The sequence below is a fragment of the Hevea brasiliensis genome, chromosome 14 (assembly GCF_030052815.1).
Source record: "Hevea brasiliensis isolate MT/VB/25A 57/8 chromosome 14, ASM3005281v1, whole genome shotgun sequence".
In the NCBI taxonomy this organism is placed as follows: Eukaryota; Viridiplantae; Streptophyta; class Magnoliopsida; order Malpighiales; family Euphorbiaceae; genus Hevea; species Hevea brasiliensis.
The window spans coordinates 91,637,143-91,661,141 of record NC_079506.1 but is presented as its reverse complement, the minus strand read 5'-3'; the positions used below and the strand labels follow the sequence as shown (position 1 = coordinate 91,661,141).

The window sequence follows — 23,999 nt, the reverse complement described above, 5'->3', positions numbered from 1 at the left end:
CCTTAATTCATTCACACAACACTTAAATTCTCTCAAATCTCTCAAATTCTCTACAAAATTATTCTCAAATATCTCTTTATTTATCAATATTCTCTAAATTTCTACACTTGATTTTTTAATACACTCATAAAAATTTCTAATACCCCATTATTTTACTCAATAACTCTATTATTATTTTTTTTATACTATCATTAAAATTTAATATTTTCTCTATTACTCTATTTTTTGATATCCTCATAAAAATTTCTACTACATCTATTTTTTTATTTAATATTCTTCATTTTTTTTTTCAAATTTCTATACCTTCTATTTTTTGTTTTCTTCACAATTTTTTTTTATTTTCAAATTTCATCATAGTATGATGTTGAAGTTCAAGAGTTATTCCAACACACTCAGCAAAGCCAACATCAACAAGCTGAGAAAGATGAGACAAAAAAAGCACTCACGTCTGATATTTTCAAAGTCCACTTTACAAAAAAATGAAGATCTGAAAATACATTTGATTTAATTTGTAACTACTGTGGCCTAGTTTACAAGCTCAAAATGGGAGGTAGATATGGCATATTCAAGAGGCATTTGAAGCAAAAGTATCTAACCAAAATTGGGTATGATAAGTCTCAAACTCAAATATCTGGGTACGTAAATTCTAAATCTCAAACTTTATTTCAATATTCTGATTAGAAAAATAAAGAGGAATTAGCAAAAATGGTTTGTATTGAGCATTTATCATTTAATTTTGGTGAAAAACCTGATTTTATTAATTATTGTCAAAATGCTTTAAATCCTAATGCAAAATATATTCTTAGAAATACTTCAAAATGTAATATTTTTTCTTTATTTAGAAAAGGAAAAAAAAAGAAATATATATATATATATATATATATATATATCGATTTTACTTCCCTTTTTAAAATTTTATCAATTTAAAACTAACTTATTAATATTGATAATAATACTAGTATACTTAGTTAAGAGATATGAAATAGTCCATATGAACCTTAATTAATTATATAAACTCTTAAAAGGAAATTAGTTCTTCTTATTTGAATGTTAATAAGTAATTTTTTAAAAATATTTTTCTTAATTATGTTGTAATATCTAGAAAAAAATATTTTTTTTAGAAAGGAAAAATTATAAAATATAATTAATAAATTACAAAAAATTCTTCAGGACTATGAGTATCAAGTTTGAATGCCAGTTGAAGCTAATTATAAAAAAATTAATAATAAAATTATATTTATTTTTCCTTATTGAAATAATTTTATAGACTTTATATGTATATTTCAATTTTAAATTAGTACACATATTAAAATTGTTGATCAACTTGGTTTAAATGTAATAAAATTACAAAATATGATAAATTTGAAAGACATGTAAAATTCCTTTTTTTTTTATATCATTAAGAAATTTTTAAGGTATTTTTTACTTATAATATCTAAATTATATATACACTACTTAATAACATTTTATGGGTTTTTTTTATAAATATTACATCTTTATTTCATTATTTTCAACTGATTGAACTTTGACAAATTTCCCTTTGTGTGTGTGTATATATAAATATATATAAGGTGATAACTTCTCTTTCCATAACTCTATTAGCATCCCCATGCTTGGGCGTGGCATTTGCATGTTGTTGCTGTGTCAATGTTCTAGTAGATAAATGATGCGAGAACCAAAACAACTCTTGGCAATGGATATTTCAGCTTCGCATCAATGAAGAGCGCAACAAAATGTGATATTTAGCGTGAATTGCAAAATCTCGCGAACTATCGAGTCTTTAAAGACAAGCAACAATGCACCACTACAATTGAAAGAAAATGCCAACCACTTAGTGCCACAACTCATGTCTCAATGCTATTCGTGCATAAGATAATGCCATGCCCTTTTTCAACACTTAGAGTATCTCAATATTACCAACAAATAGTTGGATTAATGGCGTATAGCTAATCCCAGACAAACTTTACCTATAAAGTCAATGGTTCGAATTTTAGAGCATTCATTATTGAGAGGGCTTGAATACTATCCCAGTTCGAACGTGAGAAATCGTGTACTTAAAAAAAAAAAGAACTATTAGTATTTAAGCGGAAGAATATTATGCATAATAGAAGCAAGGAAATTATAGATGATAAATCTCGGATTTTAATTAATTATTATTAGGCCTAAAATTGTCATTAAAAATAGGAAATATAACTAATATTAGATCTTAAATGAGTCTAATTTAAGTCCAAGATGAATCCTAAATTGATAAATCTAATTGAATTGATACAGTTCAATTCAATTCAATTTTTCTCTAGTTCTGTTCGATTCCATTCAATCCGTTAAAAATTTTGATTTGTATAACAGAATAACAAAAATACTTCACCTTGATTAAAATATTAAATACAAAAAATGTTAATAATCCAAGAATAGTTGGATCAGGAGACTTGAAATCGAGACCTTCCATTTTTTTGTACTTTTAAAGTAGAGAAAAACAACAAACTACCCTCATTTGCTTAAAAGAATATGATTTAATTTATTTATTTATAAGTAATTAAATATAATCATTTTTTACTTTTAACAAATTTAATTTTAAACTCACATCATTTTACTTCAGGCCTATTTTGTTTAACTATTGGATGCAGCTAATAGTTAATCAGTAATGGTTGTTTCTATTAGCTGATAGCTGATGATAGTTGATTTATATTAATTGTTTGGTAAAACTTTGTCTAGCTGCAGTGGATATATATATATATTATTGAAATAAATATATAATTATTAATTTATTATGTTTATTTATTTTATTATTCAAACAAATAAATAACTATTTATTTATTATACCATATTTATTTTATTATTGAAAAAGATAAATAAAAATTAAATAATATATAAAAATATGAGTAACATACATTCCTAATAATGTAGAAATATATTAGGAGAAAGGGTACAGCGCATTTTTATCTTAAAACAGCAACAACTGATTGACAACAGTTCTAATTTTACAACTTTTTGAAATGCAGTAATTCAAAGGGTTGAAGAGTACATTTACGAAACTAGTTTAAAGTAATCATTGAAATTTTTATTAATTATCTCAAATCTCTAATCCAAACAATGCTTTTAATTTTAACTACGGTAATAAGAAATTTTAAAAAATTAGAAGCAATCATTTAGCTTTAGTATTTTTTATAATTATTTAAATTAATTACTTTATTTTTACTCTTATTTTTATTTTTTTATTTATAAGATGAGGATCTTCTCATATTTGCTAAAGATAATTATTGATAAAATAAGATATTTTTAATTTTTTAGCTTATAACCAATTAGAGTTTGGAAGATAAAATCTCTATAAATTAATAATAAAAAAATGAGTATATTTTAAAAATTTATAAATAAATTACATATAAAATCATTTAAATTTAATTTTTGTAATTATTTAATGTTTTATTTTTACTTTGATTTTTAATTGCAAAATGAGGATTATTTTTTTTATATATTATCTATAAGATAAGGATTAATTCTGAAGATAATTGTTGAAGAAGGGATATCTTTGAATAAAAAAATCCCTAATCAACTGGATTAGAATTAGGCGGAGGTCCATTATAAATAAACTCAAACGCAAAATTGTCCCGCTTTTTCCAAACGTAATACCTACGCATCTTTCGTTTTACCTGTTCACCGTCGCGTCGTGGTCTCTCTTTTGTGATCTCCCGATCGATCAACAAGAATACTTCGGAAGCTTGATCGATCTTCTGTGTTCTTTTACATAATAAGGTTTGCAATCTGTTCATCACAATCATTTTAGGGTTTCTTTATCATCATCATCCTTTTATGGATCACCAAGAAGCTATGATCGCCGAGGAATCTGTTGCGATGATGATCAAATCCAGTTTATTTGCTTGTCTTTGGTGGATATTTAGGGTTTCATTCTTAGACTTTCTTTTATTTTCGTTTGCTTTTGCTGGAGGATCGGCGATTGGATTTCAAGATTCTAGATTATAACTAGTTACAGACTACAATTGGTGGATTTTGACAGTGTAGAGATATGAGGATTTGGTTGCCTTATCAGTGTGTGGATATTATATGGTTTATCTGGCTGGATCTTTCTTTACCATTTTTATTAAGGTTTATTGTGGGGAATCAGTTTATTTCTGAAGCGTAAGCATTTGCAAATAAGAGATGAACAGCTTTATATTGGGATCTTTTGCTATGCTTTCTCTGACTCCGATTAGGGTTTTAGTTTTGATCGCGTCAGAGAAAACTGAATCGCCAAAGATTGTATGGTTCAACTTGTTCATTCTGCTATCGTGTTTTGTCCTTTTAGCATGGGAGCTGAGGCCGTTCATAGACGACTTGGAGGAGGAGCTGCGCATAGCAACATTGTTTGTCGCTTCTGGATGCGGGGAAAGTGTAATAGAAACCCGTGTAGGTTCATGCACAGAGAATCACTACCTCCTAATGTTTACCGCAGAACCTCTAAGGAATCCAATGTTTTACTGGAGGGACAGTCGATGAGGAGGTCTAGCTACGGCCTAGGCAATTCAATGGCAGGATCTGAAGCTAAAACTGTTCAGAAGAGTTCCAATCATGATGATAAGCATCTGCCTAGGAAGCGCCCCAATCCTAGTAATTCTTTGGCTTCAGCTACTGGAGGTGGTGTGTCTGAATATAAAAGTATTGAGGAGAGCTCCATTTCCTGCACCAGCACAGATTCGGGAAATATGGAGGAGATAGGAGCGTCCAGCAAGTGCTCCGATGCTTCTGAAGATAAAACCGTTAACAAGAGCTCAAATAAGGCGTGTGATTACTGGATGTCAGGCAGTTGTATTAAAGGTGATGGGTGCCAGTTCTTGCATTCATGGTTTCGTGGGGATTGGTTTTCACTGCTGGCAAACCTCAAGGGACACACTCAGGTAATCATTTTGTTGAACTTCTTCTTCTTCTTCCTTTTCTGTTTTTGATGCAGGATCTATTGTGTGTTTACTTTTACATGTAGACAAAATTATGTGCACAATTGCTTAACGTGTAAACCTATGTATGATTGGATGAATTTCATTGATGAGTTTTCTTATGCTAGGCTGTCTGTGGGGTGGCACTTCCTTCAGGATCTGATAAGCTTTATTCAGGAAGCAGTGATGGAACAGTACATGTTTGGGATTGTCATACTGGTCAGTCCACAAGGGTGATAAATCTTGGTGATGAAATTGGGTCTTTAATCAGTGAAGGCCCATGGATATTTGTAGGCTTGCCAAATGTTGTTAAGGTTAGATCATATCTTGCTTGGAGTGCTTTATTGAGCTGGGTTAGTTTCAGCTTTTGAGCTAGGGTGGTTTTGTATGTGATTTTGCAGGCGTGGAACATCGAGACAGCTGCTGACTATAATCTTAATGGACCAGTTGGGCAAGTTTATGCTATGACTGTTTCTTCTGATACGCTTTTTGCGGGGGCACAGGTAATGGTGGAACAAGAAGGTTCTTTCTTTTTCTTCTAATAATTGTTGCATGATGTGGAAGTTTAGAGTTGATGCATTATTTTTTGGTGCAACGTTATTATTTGCCCTTCTTAAATTTAATTGTAAGGCACTGATGTAGGGCACCATTTGTTGGAATGTTCGTGTTTAATTGTTATACTGCACATTTGATCTTAAAAAATGAAGTATTCCGATCCTTTTCTTTTTTGGGTTTGTAGGATGGTTCCATTTTGGCATGGAAAGGGAGTACAGAAAACCCAAATCCTTTTGAACATGCCACATCTTTGAAAGGCCATACTGGTGCTGTGATATGCTTAACTATTGGAAGGGATTGGCTTTACTCTGGTTCCATGGACAGTACAATAAGGGTAATTTTTGTAACCTTACTGTTTAGCTTTGATACTGGTATTTTACACCAATTTCTATATTCTTTTTTTATTTTTGGTTGAACAGAAGAAAGAGGGGGGGGGGGGGGGGGGAGACACATTTGGTGCAGTGGTTTAGCCCTACACCTTGCTAAACATGGGATTAAACACTCTCTAGCACTTGTATTAAGGCAGTGAATTGTATTATTTAAACTTTTGAAGCCCACATACGTATCTTGTCGGTGTTCAATTCACAGAAGTTCTGAGGCGCCATAATTTTTTTTTTCGTTTTTAATTGAATTTGTATATTAATAGTGCATCCTAGCGATATTTGGAAGCAATTTTATTTCTTATAGTGGTTATTCTTCATGTTCTCTTCCCATATCTAATATCTAAATAGTTCATAGGATTTTATTATTATTATTATTATTATTATTATTATTATTATTATTTTCCCTTTTTAATTCTTCTTTTGCATGAGAAGGATATTTTTGTTTTTATGTGTCCCCTCTCATACTCTTTTTTTTTTTTGCCCAGGCGTGGGAACTCGATACTTTACAGTGTATTCACACGCTGAATGGTCATGTCGATGCTGTGATGTCCCTTATATGCTGGGATGAGTATTTGTTGTCTTGTTCATTAGACCGGACAATAAAAGTCTGGGCCTCTACAAAAGAGGGCAACATAGAGGTGATCTATACACATGAGAAGGAGCATGTAAGTTGAATAATCTCCAATTTTCAAGTGCATGTTGTTGTGCGTTTTGAAGTATGAACTTTTTGTTTCTCGGAACTTGGGGTTGGATTTCTTTGAACCAAACATATGTTATTACCTTATAGATGGTCTTATGGAATGTGTTTCATAGTTTTTATTTATGCTTTTGTTGGATGAGAATTTTTTTAACTGTGCAACGACTTGACTGATGGACGACAAAATTGTATGTAATAGGGTGCTATTGCTTTGTTCGGGATGCATGATGTAGAAGACAAACCGGTTTTATTTTGCTCTTGCAACGACAACTCTATTTACCTATATGATCTACCATCGTAAGTACACTAAATAACCAATAGTAATCTACTTGTGGTTAACAAATCTTTTAGTTTCGGCATTAACTTACAAAAATTATCATTTTCTTTTTCAGATTCAACGAGAGGGGCAGGATTTTTTCGAAGGGAGAAGTAAAAACGATCGAGACAGGTCCTGGTGGTCTTTTTTTCACTGGTGATGGAACAGGATTGCTTAATGTTTGGAAGTTGGCTGAATCACATGGAAGAGTTCTACAAGTAGCATAGTATCTATGTACTTTGTACTCAGTTCTTAAATAGAGATTAACTTGAGAACTACGTGGACCTGATCCTCCTCCTTAGGAGGTACGTAGGCAGCCTTCGGGTGCGGTCCAAATTTTATTTTCTTAATTTCAATGTTTTCTTTTTGGTTCTTTTTTTTTTCTTATTGCTGCCAAATAAAATATCATATTGCTGCCTTTTATGTTGATTTTACTTTCATTCACTTTTTAGTATTTTATCATTTTTATCACAAAATGAGTAATTGTTTTTTGGTATTTTGTTTAGTATTAGTGATTCAAAATAGGAGAACTTGTTATTAATACTAAGAGAATGAATTTCTTAAAGAAAAGAAAAACCATAGTAGTAAGAATTGCACAGTTTGTAAATAATGATTACACTCAACCTAATTATTATCTCAAATTACCTTATTTAGAGGATTATTACTGCCTCTCGGTATGAATAGAATCAAAGATGAGTACAAATTGGAGGAAACACTAATTAAACAAGGCTGACAGGCATACTGTGATTTGTCTATCTTGGAGCCAAATTAATTGGCCAAAACTGTTAGCCTTCTGCCTTATGCATTCATGTTACTATCCAATAGTCTAAGACTAGTCAATTGCAGCTTTGTTGTCATCTCCTTTAATTGTAGATATCTGTGCTTAATAATTTGGTATAATATGAAAACTTTGCTGCTCACCCTTGTTCAGTATGATGCAGATTTTTTTAAATGATTAATTAAGAAATATAAATCTAATTGTTTATTACAGCAGAGCCTTACTATAATTAATTTTTATTTTTTTATTAAAATAGATATAATTTAGAAATTTATATTACAAGTTAAAAATTATATTGTCTTATAAGTATTTGTTGTTTTATTTTTATTTGTTAAATTATTAATTAGCTTAATATTAAAATGTTGTTTGTTTAATGTTAGATTCTATATTTTATATATTATTAAATTTATGTGTGATTAAAATTAATGTGTAAATTTCATGTTATATATTATTTTATAAAAATAAAAAGCATTGAATCATATCAAAACATATTAAATAAGTTATATTGTATCGTTTAAAATTGTACTAAATAGATCATATCATGTTAAAATAATTCAATATAACTTAATGTTAATTGTGTTGTATCTTGTAATATATATATTTAAAAAGTCACGTTCGTGTTTAATTGTGGCGTGTTTGTATATATTGATCCTTAATCGTATTTGTATCGCTTTCATATCAATACGAACATAATCCACCAACAATGATTGCCACCAATACTAAATTCAAATTTATGAATTAACTTATTTATTTATTATTTTAATTTTTTTTTAAGAAATTGAAAGAGTAAAAATTCGAATATGAATTTGCTAGTGAATAATATTCCTTCGGCCACTCAACTAACACCAAACTAAATAATTAAATCATTTTACATTAAAAATATGAACAGATTTGTAGTTATAATTAAATGCCCTTATAAATTACCCAATTATTTAACATATTGAACTCAAAAATCCTATTTAGTTATATGTATTTAATGAAAAGATAAAAGATTGATACAAAAGCAAAACAATCACTAATTTGTATAATAATTTTCTAAGGCACCTTTAGTGTTTGTAGAGGGAGATTTAAATGTAAAAATTGGGAATGAGATTTTAAATATTTTAAATATTTCATGCAAATTTTATCTATATGGTGAAAATTTTGAATTTTGACATCGCTATTATTGGAGGACTTTATTTAATGTTCACCCTTAATCTAAGTGTGGATTAGCTCCATTTGCATAAGAGGGTGAAACACCACGTGTTTCAAATTATTTTTGGAAACTTATTAATAAATTATTAATTAAATTATTTTATACAAGATTTTTTTATATTTTATCAATTGTCATTCTAAATCAATATTGCTTATTTAAAAAAATATTAATTTAATTTTTGAATTAAAATTAAAATTTATTCAATTTATCTACTCATATGAGTCATTCGATTGACCTTTAATTAAGTTTTTAATTTTTTAAAATTATCTAAATTTAAATTATTTTAAGTTATATTTAAATTAAAATAAATTGCAAATGTTTTGGATGGAGAGAATTAAAGGATTAAATAATAACTGTAATGGGCACAAATAAAACGATAAATATAATAATAATAATAATAATAGTAATAATAATAATAATTAATTTAATTCAATTATATTAGAGTTGTCTCTAAAATTTATAAGATCTCTAAAATAATAACAATAATAATGATACACACTAAATCTAAATAAAATGGTAAAAATAGGAAGAAGAACACTTATCCTAATTAAGAATCTCATTCCTTTTCTAGTAATTTTCTTGTCCTTCCTCGTCAAATTGATAATATTAAGTTCTTTAATCCAAGAATAGGAAAAAAATTAAGCTATTTTTATATTTAAAAATTTTCAGAAATAAAAAAGATATGAAGTATTAAAGATAAAATAATTATTTATTTAAAAATTATTCTTAATAAAAAATAAATTTTATTTTCTTAATTTAAAAAAATCAAAATAAAGTTTAAAAGGATAAATAATTTATTTATTTATTTAATTCATTTAACTTTAATTATAATTTAAATTTAAATTTTTACCCTTTTTGAAAACTACTATAACGTTATTAATCAAAAAGTGCACCCATCACATTCTCTCTCTCTCTCTCTCTCTCTCTCTGTTTTTTTTTAATTTTACTAAGAGTCTGGTTGACATTATTATTGAAACTGTGCTGAAAAAAAAAACTTTTAAAAATATATTAATTAAAGTGTATTAAAAAACAATTTAAAATTAAATTTGATAAGTTTTAATTATAAGAATATTAAAATAATAAAATAATTTTTATCAAATTGCTTTTTCAATACCAATTAAAATAGTACTTTTTTTTTTAAATTCAGTTTTGACCCCCAACCTTAATGTTAAACAAATACTAAATAATTCTTTGAACTAATTCTTTTCACCTAATGGTTTCTATTTCATATTTCTTCTTTTATCTCTTTCTCCAAATGAATTGTAAATTAATGTGGATTAAGAAGCTTTGAGCACACAATGTAAAAACTAAGATGGTTAATTTACTTAATGTAATGATAATAACAAGAAAAAAAAAACATATTTTTAGCTTTTTTAGTAATATTTAAATTAACTAATATGTTGAAATTTGAAAGTATGATCACATAAAAGTATGCATGCAATGTTAAAATAATTCAAAATTATTAGAATGACATATTAAGTTTAACAAGACAAAGTGATAAACAAATATGAACTCAAAATTATTAATTCGTATATTTTTATTATGTCTGTTTAAACGTTTATATTTTGTAATCCTAAGTACATGTGCTCTTTAGATTAAAAAAAAAAAAAGATGACAATGGATAGAATTAGGGTTTAGAAGGATCAAAACTATAAAAATCCATAAAAATAGCTTCATTGGAATTTGGATGTAGGCCAAGGCTTAAAACTCGTGCAACTTGGCCCAAGGTGTAGGGCCCTCAAGGCTCCTAAAGAGCTAAGAAAGCCTTGGCCCAACTCAATAGTCATGGCTCTTGGCTGCCCATTTGGTCAAGATAGTGAGAGAGAGTGAGCGTAAATACTACCTTAACCTTTTGGGTAGTCACACACCAACTTAGGAAAAGAATAATACTATTTAAAATATATAAAAAAACATGAATTTTAAAGATCCTTTCATTGAAAATATAGAGAAGAAAGGGAAAGAAAACCACTATTTTTTGAAGGTGATCTTTTTCCTTTTTTGAGGAGAAGATCAATTTTCTATTTAATTTCTTCCTTATATAAATCCTAACTTACACCTATTCTATCTCCTTTTTCTTTTCTTATAAAAACACTTTCTACAATTGCCCTTATTCTCCTAAATCTCCCCTAAGACTCCTTAGCCACTAACCACACACATATTCATACCCACATTTGACCTTACTGATTGAGAAAGAGAGGTAAGTTTGGTGTTCATTCGGCCATCCATATTCCATAGACATGTATAAGTTTGGTATTACTTACTTTTATTCTAAATATATAGTAATGTGCATGTATGTGTATATATCTAGACCTCTTATTAACAAAATGCTCATTATTATGCTTCAGAGTGTGAGGGCATAGAAACAACTCACTCTCAATCGAAGATCGAACCTAATTCTTTCTCCTAGAAAAATATATACCATTATCAAAAACAATACTTTGCATGTATGAGTTAATGTAACTAATAAATAACTAAAATTTATTATTTTAATTTACGAACCCATTTTAAATGTTGTAACTGTTTGTGTGTTATAGACATATCTATTCATTAATACACACATCTACTTGTTAACAAATATATGTTCATAATTTAATTATAAAATTAAAATAAAATAATTATTTTATTTTACACACATACATGCTAAGTGCTATCATAGCATTATACATATTTATATATATATATATATATATATATATATATATATATATATATATATATATATATATATAATTCTATATATTTAACTTTTTTTTTTCACTTCCTTCCTTTCTTATATTTTAATAATGTGGAATTTCTTTCTCTCTCTCTACTAACTAACATATAGGTTATTTATAACAATCCCTCACTTAGCTTGTAATGCTAGATTTCAGTGTTTTATTCACAATGAAAAGTATCTTTTGATTTAAACTTTTCATTAATGTAAGACTTTCAAAGTTCTAAAGAAATCGTGGTGGCCTTAGCTTAAACTTATATTCATATTAAATAGAACCATAAATACTACACACATGAACCGATTAGTTTGAATCAAATGTTCACTAGAATTTTAGCACTTCCTATATTCGTATAAGTAAAGTTTCCTTTGTAACAATATTAAACTTCATTAAGAATATAAATATTCATCCTCATTCTATTAACTTAATACACTAAGTACTTAATTACAATATTTACTAATAACTTGTTGTTATCTTTAAACTTTATTTAGTAATAATACTATAAAGTAGAGATCTCATCACTTGTAAATTTAATGGAATATTCTTAATCTTAATCCACCACATGTACTTTTGGTCATATCTCGTGAGAGCCCTTTTATTAAAGGATCTACTAGATTATTATAAGATTTAATATAAACAATAGTAATAACATCATTAGAGACTAATTATCTTACATATTCATGTCTATCACAATATAAAGAAATATATGGCATCAATTGTGGCTACTACTTAATATCTGATAACAAGTTTCTTCAGTCGTTCTGCTTCTTTACCTGTAGTTGCCAAAGCTATAAACTCGGATTCTATCGTAGAATGAGTTATATAAGTTTATTTCTTTGAAACCCAAGAAACAACACCTCTACCAACGGTGAATACTCAACTAGAGGTTGACTTATTATCATTAACACTAGACATCTAACTAGCATATGTATAACCTTCTAGCACAATTTGAAATTTTTATGAATTGAAGTGTTATTATGAATTAATAAGTCAAAGAAATAAAAAGAAATAAGTTTAAATAAGCAAATTAAAAACCAAGGTGAAAACCGGCGTTAGGGACTTATCGTGCATTATGGAAAAGATGAACAAAAATCCGGTAAGAGCAAGATTGGTCAATTAGATTTAAAAGTCAAATATTGACCAAAAATGAGATTAATTAAGTTAATGAAGTTGGATTAATTTAATTAATCATGATTATGGAAATTAAACATAATTAAATAAAAAGTCAAACCTAATGATTAGGAATTTCACCATATTTACTAGTTTACCATTCACCATATTTACAAGTTTGCCATTAGGGAATTAAAATAATATAAATATCTAGTATTAGAGACAAATCATTACCATCTTCTTCTCATCATGTTGGCCAAACCCTCCTCTTACCCTATCCACCATTTTTTCTTTCTTTCAAGCCTGAAATCCCACCACTTTCTCAACATTCATCACTCCAAATAGCATAATTAAGCTTCAATTTGGTGAGAGCAGATCATATAAGCAAGAAATTTCAAGGATTTAGGAGGGTTACCAAGAAATCAAATTGGGGAAAAACTCAAGGTAAGGGAGAATTGAGCTTAGCATGCATGAATTCATGTTATCATGTTATAATCATGGCATAAGTGTGATTTGTGATGAGATTGTGATGAGAACTTTTCAAATTCTTGAAGAAGGAAATCCGGTCCAAGCTCACAAGGAGCTAAGAGAGGACCATAAGGTCGATTAGAGGTGATATTGAAGAGCCAAACAAGGATTAGAGGCTTAATTTATGGTATGTGCACTCCTAATACCTTAATTTTCTCCTTAAGTTGTTACTTAGGGTTTCCACTCCAATTAGGAGTTTTGGCTAAATTGAATATAAATGTCTAATTTTTATGTGGAAAAATAATACTTAGTGTGTATAAATGATATTGTGCTCATTGGGAATTATGTTGCTTTGTATATGTTGAAGTATGCATTGTGAATAGGCATGTAAAGCAATCTAGCCGAATTTGACCGGACTGGACTTTATAATCTATATCTTGAGTTTTATGATTCCAAATGACTTGAAACTTATGCCAAATTAAAGCTAAGACATAAGGCTAAAACTTTCATGAAGGAAGCCTGGTTAAAAATTATGTATAAATAACCTTAACATTTATTAGAAAATAGGGCACAAAATCTAGAACCTATGAGCAGTGCACCCTAAACAGTCCGGAGTAAATTGGTCTAACTCACCATAGGAAACTCCAAATGAGGTGATTCTTGATTTGTTGAAAAGCTAAGATATAAAGGAACAACTTTCCTGAAGAACAAAATGACAAATTCTGATCGAAACCAGTTCAAATTTAAACTCCAAAAACTTTCCAAAACCTGTCTTGCAATTAGTAAAATAGTGCATCTGAACATATCCTGTTTATTTAGACATAACTCACTGTATAAAATTCCAAATGAGGTGAATCTTACCTTTTTGGAAAACTAAGACACAGAGGAACAACTTTCATGGAGACCAATTTGACAAATTATGATTGAAACTTGACTGAAATTGAATTATAAAATCTGTCCAGAAACTGCCTTGTATTTTGGAAGTAAAAGGCAGATATGACCAGATCCTACTTATTTGGTCATAACTTGTGATCGATAAATCAAAATCAAGTGGTTCAAAAATCAAATGAAAGTTAAGACATAAATCTAAAACTCTTATGAAGAAAGCATAACTTAATTCTTGCATTTACTTAGTCCAATTTCTAATAGAAATGATACAGAAACTGTGAATTTAATAGGTTATAAACATTATTTTAACAGGTGAATTGTTAAAATTTAGAGGAAACTCTTACAGTTTCTCTATTTAACAAAAGCAGATAAATTAATTATAAATAAATTGATAAAAAAATAAGGAAAATAAATAATGTCACAGAGATAGATACTCCATGCACCGAATGTAACATCTCCTCTCGGTTTCACTGTAGACTGGGAAAAGGGGTGTTACATGGCCATGGTCTAGTTCGGAATCGGAACTGAACTAAAACTGAACCGGTTAAACCCAAACCAAAACTGATTAAAATCGAAACTGTTGTTAAATCTAACCTAAATCATTTCTCCATGGTTTGATTCAGGTTCAAGATATTGTAAAACTATTAAACCATCAATTCGATTCCGTTTGAAACCAGCGGTTCAGAATAGAATTGGCAGTTCAATTTAAACCTGCACACTGCAGGGCTGCAGGCTGGACCTAGTCCTACCTCCTGAACTAGGCCCAACAGTCCTATTTCCCAACCCCACTCGGCGCGCTCTCTGCAATTGTCGTTCATAAATCATAGGTCGTTTCCTTATTTAAAAAAAAAAAATTCCAATCATTTATTTATTTTTCAACTTTAAATAGTTTACATTTTTTTTAAATTTCAAACGGTAAAAATTGTTGCCGTTATATTTTTTTTTTATTATAAATTTACTCTTTAGTCCCTAATAACAGTAAAAAAAAAGTTAATTTTTAGGGATAATTTTGGAAATAAAAAAATTTATAAAAACTTTATAAATACCCCAACTTACCCCCTTAATTCATTCACACAACACTTAAATTCTCTCAAATCTCTCAAATTCTCTACAAAATTATTCTCAAATATCTCTTTATTTATCAATATTCTCTAAATTTCTACACTTGATTTTTTAATACACTCATAAAAATTTCTAATACCCCATTATTTTACTCAATAACTCTATTATTATTTTTTTTATACTATCATTAAAATTTAATATTTTCTCTATTACTCTATTTTTTGATATCCTCATAAAAATTTCTACTACATCTATTTTTTTATTTAATATTCTACACTTTTTTTTTCAAATTTCTATACCTTCTATTTTTTGTTTTCTTCACAATTTTTTTTTATTTTCAAATTTCATCATAGTATGATGTTGAAGTTCAAGAGTTATTCCAACACACTCAGCAAAGCCAACATCAACAAGCTGAGAAAGATGAGACAAAAAAAGCACTCACGTCTGATATTTTCAAAGTCCACTTTACAAAAAAATGAAGATCTGAAAATACATTTGATTTAATTTGTAACTACTGTGGCCTAGTTTACAAGCTCAAAATGGGAGGTAGATATGGCATATTCAAGAGGCATTTGAAGCAAAAGTATCTAACCAAAATTGGGTATGATAAGTCTCAAACTCAAACTTTATTTCAATATTCTGATTAGAAAAATAAAGAGGAATTAGCAAAAATGGTTTGTATTGAGCATTTATCATTTAATTTTGGTGAAAAACCTGATTTTATTAATTATTGTCAAAATGCTTTAAATCCTAATGCAAAATATATTCTTAGAAATACTTCAAAATGTAATATTTTTTCTTTATTTAGAAAAGGAAAAAAAAAGAAATATATATATATATATATATCGATTTTACTTCCCTTTTTAAAATTTTATCAATTTAAAACTAACTTATTAATATTGATAATAATACTAGTATACTTAGTTAAGAGATATGAAATAGTCCATATGAACCTTAATTAATTATATAAACTCTTAAAAGGAAATTAGTTCTTCTTATTTGAATGTTAATAAGTAATTTTTTAAAAATATTTTTCTTAATTATGTTGTAATATCTAGAAAAAAATATTTTTTTTAGAAAGGAAAAATTATAAAATATAATTAATAAATTACAAAAAATTCTTCAGGACTATGAGTATCAAGTTTGAATGCCAGTTGAAGCTAATTATAAAAAAATTAATAATAAAATTATATTTATTTTTCCTTATTGAAATAATTTTATAGACTTTATATGTATATTTCAATTTTAAATTAGTACACATATTAAAATTGTTGATCAACTTGGTTTAAATGTAATAAAATTACAAAATATGATAAATTTGAAAGACATGTAAAATTCCTTTTTTTTTTATATCATTAAGAAATTTTTAAGGTATTTTTTACTTATAATATCTAAATTATATATACACTACTTAATAACATTTTATGGGTTTTTTTTATAAATATTACATCTTTATTTCATTATTTTCAACTGATTGAACTTTGACAAATTTCCCTTTGTGTGTGTGTATATATAAATATATATAAGGTGATAACTTCTCTTTCCATAACTCTATTAGCATCCCCATGCTTGGGCGTGGCATTTGCATGTTGTTGCTGTGTCAATGTTCTAGTAGATAAATGATGCGAGAACCAAAACAACTCTTGGCAATGGATATTTCAGCTTCGCATCAATGAAGAGCGCAACAAAATGTGATATTTAGCGTGAATTGCAAAATCTCGCGAACTATCGAGTCTTTAAACACAAGCAACAATGCACCACTACAATTGAAAGAAAATGCCAACCACTTAGTGCCACAACTCATGTCTCAATGCTATTCGTGCATAAGATAATGCCATGCCCTTTTTCAACACTTAGAGTATCTCAATATTACCAACAAATAGTTGGATTAATGGCGTATAGCTAATCCCAGACAAACTTTACCTATAAAGTCAATGGTTCGAATTTTAGAGCATTCATTATTGAGAGGGCTTGAATACTATCCCAGTTCGAACGTGAGAAATCGTGTACTTAAAAAAAAAAAGAACTATTAGTATTTAAGCGGAAGAATATTATGCATAATAGAAGCAAGGAAATTATAGATGATAAATCTCGGATTTTAATTAATTATTATTAGGCCTAAAATTGTCATTAAAAATAGGAAATATAACTAATATTAGATCTTAAATGAGTCTAATTTAAGTCCAAGATGAATCCTAAATTGATAAATCTAATTGAATTGATACAGTTCAATTCAATTCAATTTTTCTCTAGTACTGTTCGATTCCATTCAATCCGTTAAAAATTTTGATTTGTATAACAGAATAACAAAAATACTTCACCTTGATTAAAATATTTAATACAAAAATGTTAATAATCCAAGAATAGTTGGATCAGGAGACTTGAAATCGAGACCTTCCATTTTTTTGTACTTTTAAAGTAGAGAAAAACAACAAACTACCCTCATTTGCTTAAAAGAATATGATTTAATTTATTTATTTATAAGTAATTAAATATAATCATTTTTTACTTTTAACAAATTTAATTTTAAACTCACATCATTTTACTTCAGGCCTATTTTGTTTAACTATTGGATGCAGCTAATAGTTAATCAGTAATGGTTGTTTCTATTAGCTGATAGCTGATGATAGTTGATTTATATTAATTGTTTGGTAAAACTTTGTCTAGCTGCAGTGGATATATATATATATATATATTATTGAAATAAATATATAATTATTAATTTATTATGTTTATTTATTTTATTATTCAAACAAATAAATAACTATTTATTTATTATACCATATTTATTTTATTATTGAAAAAGATAAATAAAAATTAAATAATATATAAAAATATGAGTAACATACATTCCTAATAATGTAGAAATATATTAGGAGAAATGGTACAGCGCATTTTTATCTTAAAACAGCAACAACTGATTGACAACAGTTCTAATTTTACAACTTTTTGAAATGCAGTAATTCAAAGGGTTGAAGAGTACATTTACGAAACTAGTTTAAAGTAATCATTGAAATTTTTATTAATTATCTCAAATCTCTAATCCAAACAATGCTTTTAATTTTAACTACGGTAATAAGAAATTTTAAAAAATTAGAAGCAATCATTTAGCTTTAGTATTTTTTATAATTATTTAAATTAATTACTTTATTTTTACTCTTATTTTTATTTTTTTATTTATAAGATGAGGATCTTCTCATATTTGCTAAAGATAATTATTGATAAAATAAGATATTTTTAATTTTATTAATTTATTTTTTTAATTTTTTAGCTTATAACCAATTAGAGTTTGGAAGATAAAATCTCTATAAATTAATAATAAAAAAATGAGTATATTTTAAAAATTTATAAATAAATTACATATAAAATCATTTAAATTTAATTTTTGTAATTATTTAATGTTTTATTTTTACTTTGATTTTTAATTGCAAAATGAGGATTATTTTTTTTATATATTATCTATAAGATAAGGATTAATTCTGAAGATAATTGTTGAAGAAGGGATATCTTTGAATAAAAAAATCCCTAATCAACTGGATTAGAATTAGGCGGAGGTCCATTATAAATAAACTCAAACGCAAAATTGTCCCGCTTTTTCCAAACGTAATACCTACGCATCTTTCGTTTTACCTGTTCACCGTCGCGTCGTGGTCTCTCTTTTGTGATCTCCCGATCGATCAACAAGAATACTTCGGAAGCTTGATCGATCTTCTGTGTTCTTTTACATAATAAGGTTTGCAATCTGTTCATCACAATCATTTTAGGGTTTCTTTATCATCATCATCCTTTTATGGATCACCAAGAAGCTATGATCGCCGAGGAATCTGTTGCGATGATGATCAAATCCAGTTTATTTGCTTGTCTTTGGTGGATATTTAGGGTTTCATTCTTAGACTTTCTTTTATTTTCGTTTGCTTTTGCTGGAGGATCGGCGATTGGATTTCAAGATTCTAGATTATAACTAGTTACAGACTACAATTGGTGGATTTTGACAGTGTAGAGATATGAGGATTTGGTTGCCTTATCAGTGTGTGGATATTATATGGTTTATCTGGCTGGATCTTTCTTTACCATTTTTATTAAGGTTTATTGTGGGAATCAGTTTATTTCTGAAGCGTAAGCATTTGCAAATAAGAGATGAACAGCTTTATATTGGGATCTTTTGCTATGCTTTCTCTGACTCCGATTAGGGTTTTAGTTTTGATCGCGTCAGAGAAAACTGAATCGCCAAAGATTGTATGGTTCAACTTGTTCATTCTGCTATCGTGTTTTGTCCTTTTAGCATGGGAGCTGAGGCCGTTCATAGACGACTTGGAGGAGGAGCTGCGCATAGCAACATTGTTTGTCGCTTCTGGATGCGGGGAAAGTGTAATAGAAACCCGTGTAGGTTCATGCACAGAGAATCACTACCTCCTAATGTTTACCGCAGAACCTCTAAGGAATCCAATGTTTTACTGGAGGGACAGTCGATGAGGAGGTCTAGCTACGGCCTAGGCAATTCAATGGCAGGATCTGAAGCTAAAACTGTTCAGAAGAGTTCCAATCATGATGATAAGCATCTGCCTAGGAAGCGCCCCAATCCTAGTAATTCTTTGGCTTCAGCTACTGGAGGTGGTGTGTCTGAATATAAAAGTATTGAGGAGAGCTCCATTTCCTGCACCAGCACAGATTCGGGAAATATGGAGGAGATAGGAGCGTCCAGCAAGTGCTCCGATGCTTCTGAAGATAAAACCGTTAACAAGAGCTCAAATAAGGCGTGTGATTACTGGATGTCAGGCAGTTGTATTAAAGGTGATGGGTGCCAGTTCTTGCATTCATGGTTTCGTGGGGATTGGTTTTCACTGCTGGCAAACCTCAAGGGACACACTCAGGTAATCATTTTGTTGAACTTCTTCTTCTTCTTCCTTTTCTGTTTTGATGCAGGATCTATTGTGTGTTTACTTTTACATGTAGACAAAATTATGTGCACAATTGCTTAACGTGTAAACCTATGTATGATTGGATGAATTTCATTGATGAGTTTTCTTATGCTAGGCTGTCTGTGGGGTGGCACTTCCTTCAGGATCTGATAAGCTTTATTCAGGAAGCAGTGATGGAACAGTACATGTTTGGGATTGTCATACTGGTCAGTCCACAAGGGTGATAAATCTTGGTGATGAAATTGGGTCTTTAATCAGTGAAGGCCCATGGATATTTGTAGGCTTGCCAAATGTTGTTAAGGTTAGATCATATCTTGCTTGGAGTGCTTTATTGAGCTGGGTTAGTTTCAGCTTTTGAGCTAGGGTGGTTTTGTATGTGATTTTGCAGGCGTGGAACATCGAGACAGCTGCTGACTATAATCTTAATGGACCAGTTGGGCAAGTTTATGCTATGACTGTTTCTTCTGATACGCTTTTGCGGGGGCACAGGTAATGGTGGAACAAGAAGGTTCTTTCTTTTTCTTCTAATAATTGTTGCATGATGTGGAAGTTTAGAGTTGATGCATTATTTTTTGGTGCAACGTTATTATTTGCCCTTCTTAAATTTAATTGTAAGGCACTGATGTAGGGCACCATTTGTTGGAATGTTCGTGTTTAATTGTTATACTGCACATTTGATCTTAAAAAATGAAGTATTCCGATCCTTTTCTTTTTTGGGTTTGTAGGATGGTTCCATTTTGGCATGGAAAGGGAGTACAGAAAACCCAAATCCTTTTGAACATGCCACATCTTTGAAAGGCCATACTGGTGCTGTGATATGCTTAACTATTGGAAGGGATTGGCTTTACTCTGGTTCCATGGACAGTACAATAAGGGTAATTTTTGTAACCTTACTGTTTAGCTTTGATACTGGTATTTTACACCAATTTCTATATTCTTTTTTTATTTTTGGTTGAACAGAAGAAAGAGGGGGGGGGGGGGGGAGACACATTTGGTGCAGTGGTTTAGCCCTACACCTTGCTAAACATGGGATTAAACACTCTCTAGCACTTGTATTAAGGCAGTGAATTGTATTATTTAAACTTTTGAAGCCCACATACGTATCTTGTCGGTGTTCAATTCACAGAAGTTCTGAGGCGCCATAATTTTTTTTTTCGTTTTTAATTGAATTTGTATATTAATAGTGCATCCTAGCGATATTTGGAAGCAATTTTATTTCTTATAGTGGTTATTCTTCATGTTCTCTTCCCATATCTAATATCTAAATAGTTCATAGGATTTTATTATTATTATTATTATTATTATTATTATTATTATTATTATTATTATTATTTTCCCTTTTTAATTCTTCTTTTGCATGAGAAGGATATTTTTGTTTTTATGTGTCCCCTCTCATACTCTTTTTTTTTTTTGCCCAGGCGTGGGAACTCGATACTTTACAGTGTATTCACACGCTGAATGGTCATGTCGATGCTGTGATGTCCCTTATATGCTGGGATGAGTATTTGTTGTCTTGTTCATTAGACCGGACAATAAAAGTCTGGGCCTCTACAAAAGAGGGCAACATAGAGGTGATCTATACACATGAGAAGGAGCATGTAAGTTGAATAATCTCCAATTTTCAAGTGCATGTTGTTGTGCGTTTTGAAGTATGAACTTTTTGTTTCTCGGAACTTGGGGTTGGATTTCTTTGAACCAAACATATGTTATTACCTTATAGATGGTCTTATGGAATGTGTTTCATAGTTTTTATTTATGCTTTTGTTGGATGAGAATTTTTTTAACTGTGCAACGACTTGACTGATGGACGACAAAATTGTATGTAATAGGGTGCTATTGCTTTGTTCGGGATGCATGATGTAGAAGACAAACCGGTTTTATTTTGCTCTTGCAACGACAACTCTATTTACCTATATGATCTACCATCGTAAGTACACTAAATAACCAATAGTAATCTACTTGTGGTTAACAAATCTTTTAGTTTCGGCATTAACTTACAAAAATTATCATTTTCTTTTTCAGATTCAACGAGAGGGGCAGGATTTTTTCAAAGGGAGAGGTAAAAACGATCGAGACAGGTCCTGGTGGTCTTTTTTTCACTGGTGATGGAACAGGATTGCTTAAATTTCCACTGTTTGAAACTTAGGCTGCTGAACAAGAATTAGTTTCCAATTAAAATATTTTTATTTTACTGCAATATATACGTTATATTGTCTCTCTCTCTCTCTCTCTTTTTTTTTTTTGGGTCTATGCAAATTATAATTTTTTCAGATAGTTGCATAAGCAAATTCAGTAATGACATGTTTGATTGCTAATACAATTGCTTTATGTTCAAATTTATTATTTTTCCTTTTCTTATCTCCTGGAATATCCCTTATATTTTTAATTTTTGTGAATTAATTTTTCTAACAGATATTAGAGTAACAGCTTGTTACTTTATTATTATTTTTCTTTTTGGATTTTCAAAGTATGAAAAAAGAAGAAAACAATGTTATGATCAAGGAGAAGCAAATTGAAAAATCTCAATCTTTAATTTCTTCAACACGAAGCTCAAGTGAAGGGACAGCAGACCATAGTTGCAAAACTGAAGAAAGAAAAAGTAATGGTCAAATGAAAAAGAAGTAAAGCAAAAAGTCTCATTCATTCAATTCTTCAAGGGGAAGCTGGAATGAGAGGCTAGCTAGAAGAGCCTCAATTTACAGGCCTCGAAAGAGTGATGTGGAAAGTAGCTCGAGTTACAGCATGCCTAAAAGGGGTGAAGCTGAAAGTACGCAGTTGTAAAGAATGAAGTGAAACCAGATGGCAGCAATCCTAATGTTTCTGTGAGTGTATCTAAGCCTTATTTTCTTCCTTGTAATGTAAACTATTGAAAATTCTAGCGTGCACTGCCTTATGATTTAACATAAATTATCACACTCATTCTATATCTGCAGATTTCTCCAGTTCGTTCGAATAGGTGCAGTAGCTCTGATGACAATCCAAGTTCTATAAGAAAAAAATACTGTCACTCGTATAACTACAAAATCATCCAAAATTTCCAGCAACAGTAACGTTCCTATGTTAGGGAAAGTAAGTAAAGATTCCACCAGTGAAAGGGTAACATTGAGTTCAACAAACGACATAATGTCAACAGATACTAGTATATCATGGGATTTCTTTCCTCCAAACTTGGTGAAATTAGGCCAGGTGCTAAGCTAGAATCACTTCTGCAATATTTTGTATGACTCTTATATGTTAAAGGATTTTGTATGTTATATGCTCTGCAGAAGGTGTTAAGGCAGGGAGAAATTAATTTGCTTGCTGCTGTGGAGGCTTTACAAGAGGCTAATACTGATATAATTGCTCCTCATTCTGTTAGAGAAGAAACAAAACTTGCATTTGACAGAGAGCTAAATGCAATTACATGGATGAAAGCAGCTTTGGATTCTGATCTTAACTCAGTTTCTGATCATATCAAAGCCACTAGTATTTCCATGGAAAGTGGTATTATCAGAGAACACCGAGAAGTGCTTTGGCTGTATTATCAGAAATTGCAAATGCCTTGAATAAAGAGTGTAGAATATGGTTTTTTGAGGATTACTTAGATTGGGTTAATAGCAATTATTAGTAATTATTTATTAGTAACATGTATATGAGTAATAGAATTTCAGAATTTAAAAAAAAAAAAAAGAAAAAAAGAATTAAAGAACATAAAATTAATTATTTGTGACAAGGTTACAAGCTTACTGAAAACACAACGAAGTCTCACGTTTCTACTGTCATCAAGCGGTCGATATGCACTGATCGACTGGTAGTAGGACTAGGACGAGAAAAAGTTTAATGGTTGTTGATCTCGATCAAGAGCATATCATGTTAACATTTCAATGTTTGAAATTAAGGAAAATTGTATACAATTAATGCTATGTGGACAAAGCCTCGCTTGTAACGCTTCGTACTCTTTTCTATATCTGCATAACCAAGCATTTATTTGCTGAAAACGAAGAATCAGTCAT

General features: G+C 29.5%; 2 protein-coding genes and 1 pseudogene across 5 annotated transcripts; all 3 read left to right on the top strand.

Moving 5' to 3' along the window:
* Positions 1–3,566: 3,566 nt before the first annotated feature.
* Positions 3,567–7,320, top strand: LOC131172624 (zinc finger CCCH domain-containing protein 48-like). 4 transcript variants are annotated; one of them, XM_058133926.1, is made up of 8 exons: positions 3,567–3,750; positions 4,301–4,889; positions 5,054–5,239; positions 5,327–5,428; positions 5,665–5,814; positions 6,349–6,528; positions 6,760–6,857; positions 6,953–7,320. In XM_058133926.1, the coding sequence occupies exons 2-8, from the start codon at positions 4,302–4,304 to the stop codon at positions 7,101–7,103; spliced, it is 1,455 nt and encodes a 484-aa protein (XP_057989909.1). In that variant the 5' UTR covers positions 3,567–3,750; position 4,301; the 3' UTR covers positions 7,104–7,320. The 4 variants fall into 4 exon arrangements, with proteins under 4 accessions (XP_057989909.1, XP_057989910.1, XP_057989911.1 ...); XM_058133925.1 differs by lacking the exon at positions 3,567–3,750 and having other exon boundaries at positions 3,762–4,889; XM_058133927.1 differs by lacking the exons at positions 3,567–3,750; positions 6,760–6,857 and having other exon boundaries at positions 3,758–4,889.
* An 11,295-nt stretch (positions 7,321–18,615) lies between these two features.
* LOC131169053 (zinc finger CCCH domain-containing protein 48-like) lies at positions 18,616–22,153 on the top strand (annotated as a pseudogene).
* A 46-nt stretch (positions 22,154–22,199) lies between these two features.
* LOC110648457 (uncharacterized) lies at positions 22,200–23,586 on the top strand. Its single transcript, XM_021802691.2, has 3 exons — positions 22,200–22,829; positions 22,941–23,193; positions 23,274–23,586. Exons 2-3 carry the CDS (start codon positions 23,065–23,067, stop codon positions 23,550–23,552), a joined length of 408 nt encoding a protein of 135 aa, XP_021658383.1. The 5' UTR covers positions 22,200–22,829; positions 22,941–23,064; the 3' UTR covers positions 23,553–23,586.
* The last annotated feature ends 413 nt before the right edge of the window (positions 23,587–23,999 follow it).

Coding starts and splice junctions, on each gene's coding strand:
- LOC110648457 (XM_021802691.2), top strand. CDS start 23,065: ATGTTAGGGAAAGTAAGTAAAGATTCCACCAGTGAAAGGGTAACATTG. Junction 23,194..23,273: donor ACTTGGTGAAATTAGGCCAG/GTGCTAAGCTAG, acceptor TATGCTCTGCAG/AAGGTGTTAAGGCAGGGAGA.
- LOC131172624 (XM_058133925.1), top strand. CDS start 4,257: ATGGTTCAACTTGTTCATTCTGCTATCGTGTTTTGTCCTTTTAGCATG. Junction 5,240..5,326: donor GCTTGCCAAATGTTGTTAAG/GTTAGATCATAT, acceptor GTGATTTTGCAG/GCGTGGAACATCGAGACAGC. Junction 5,815..6,348: donor CCATGGACAGTACAATAAGG/GTAATTTTTGTA, acceptor TTTTTTGCCCAG/GCGTGGGAACTCGATACTTT.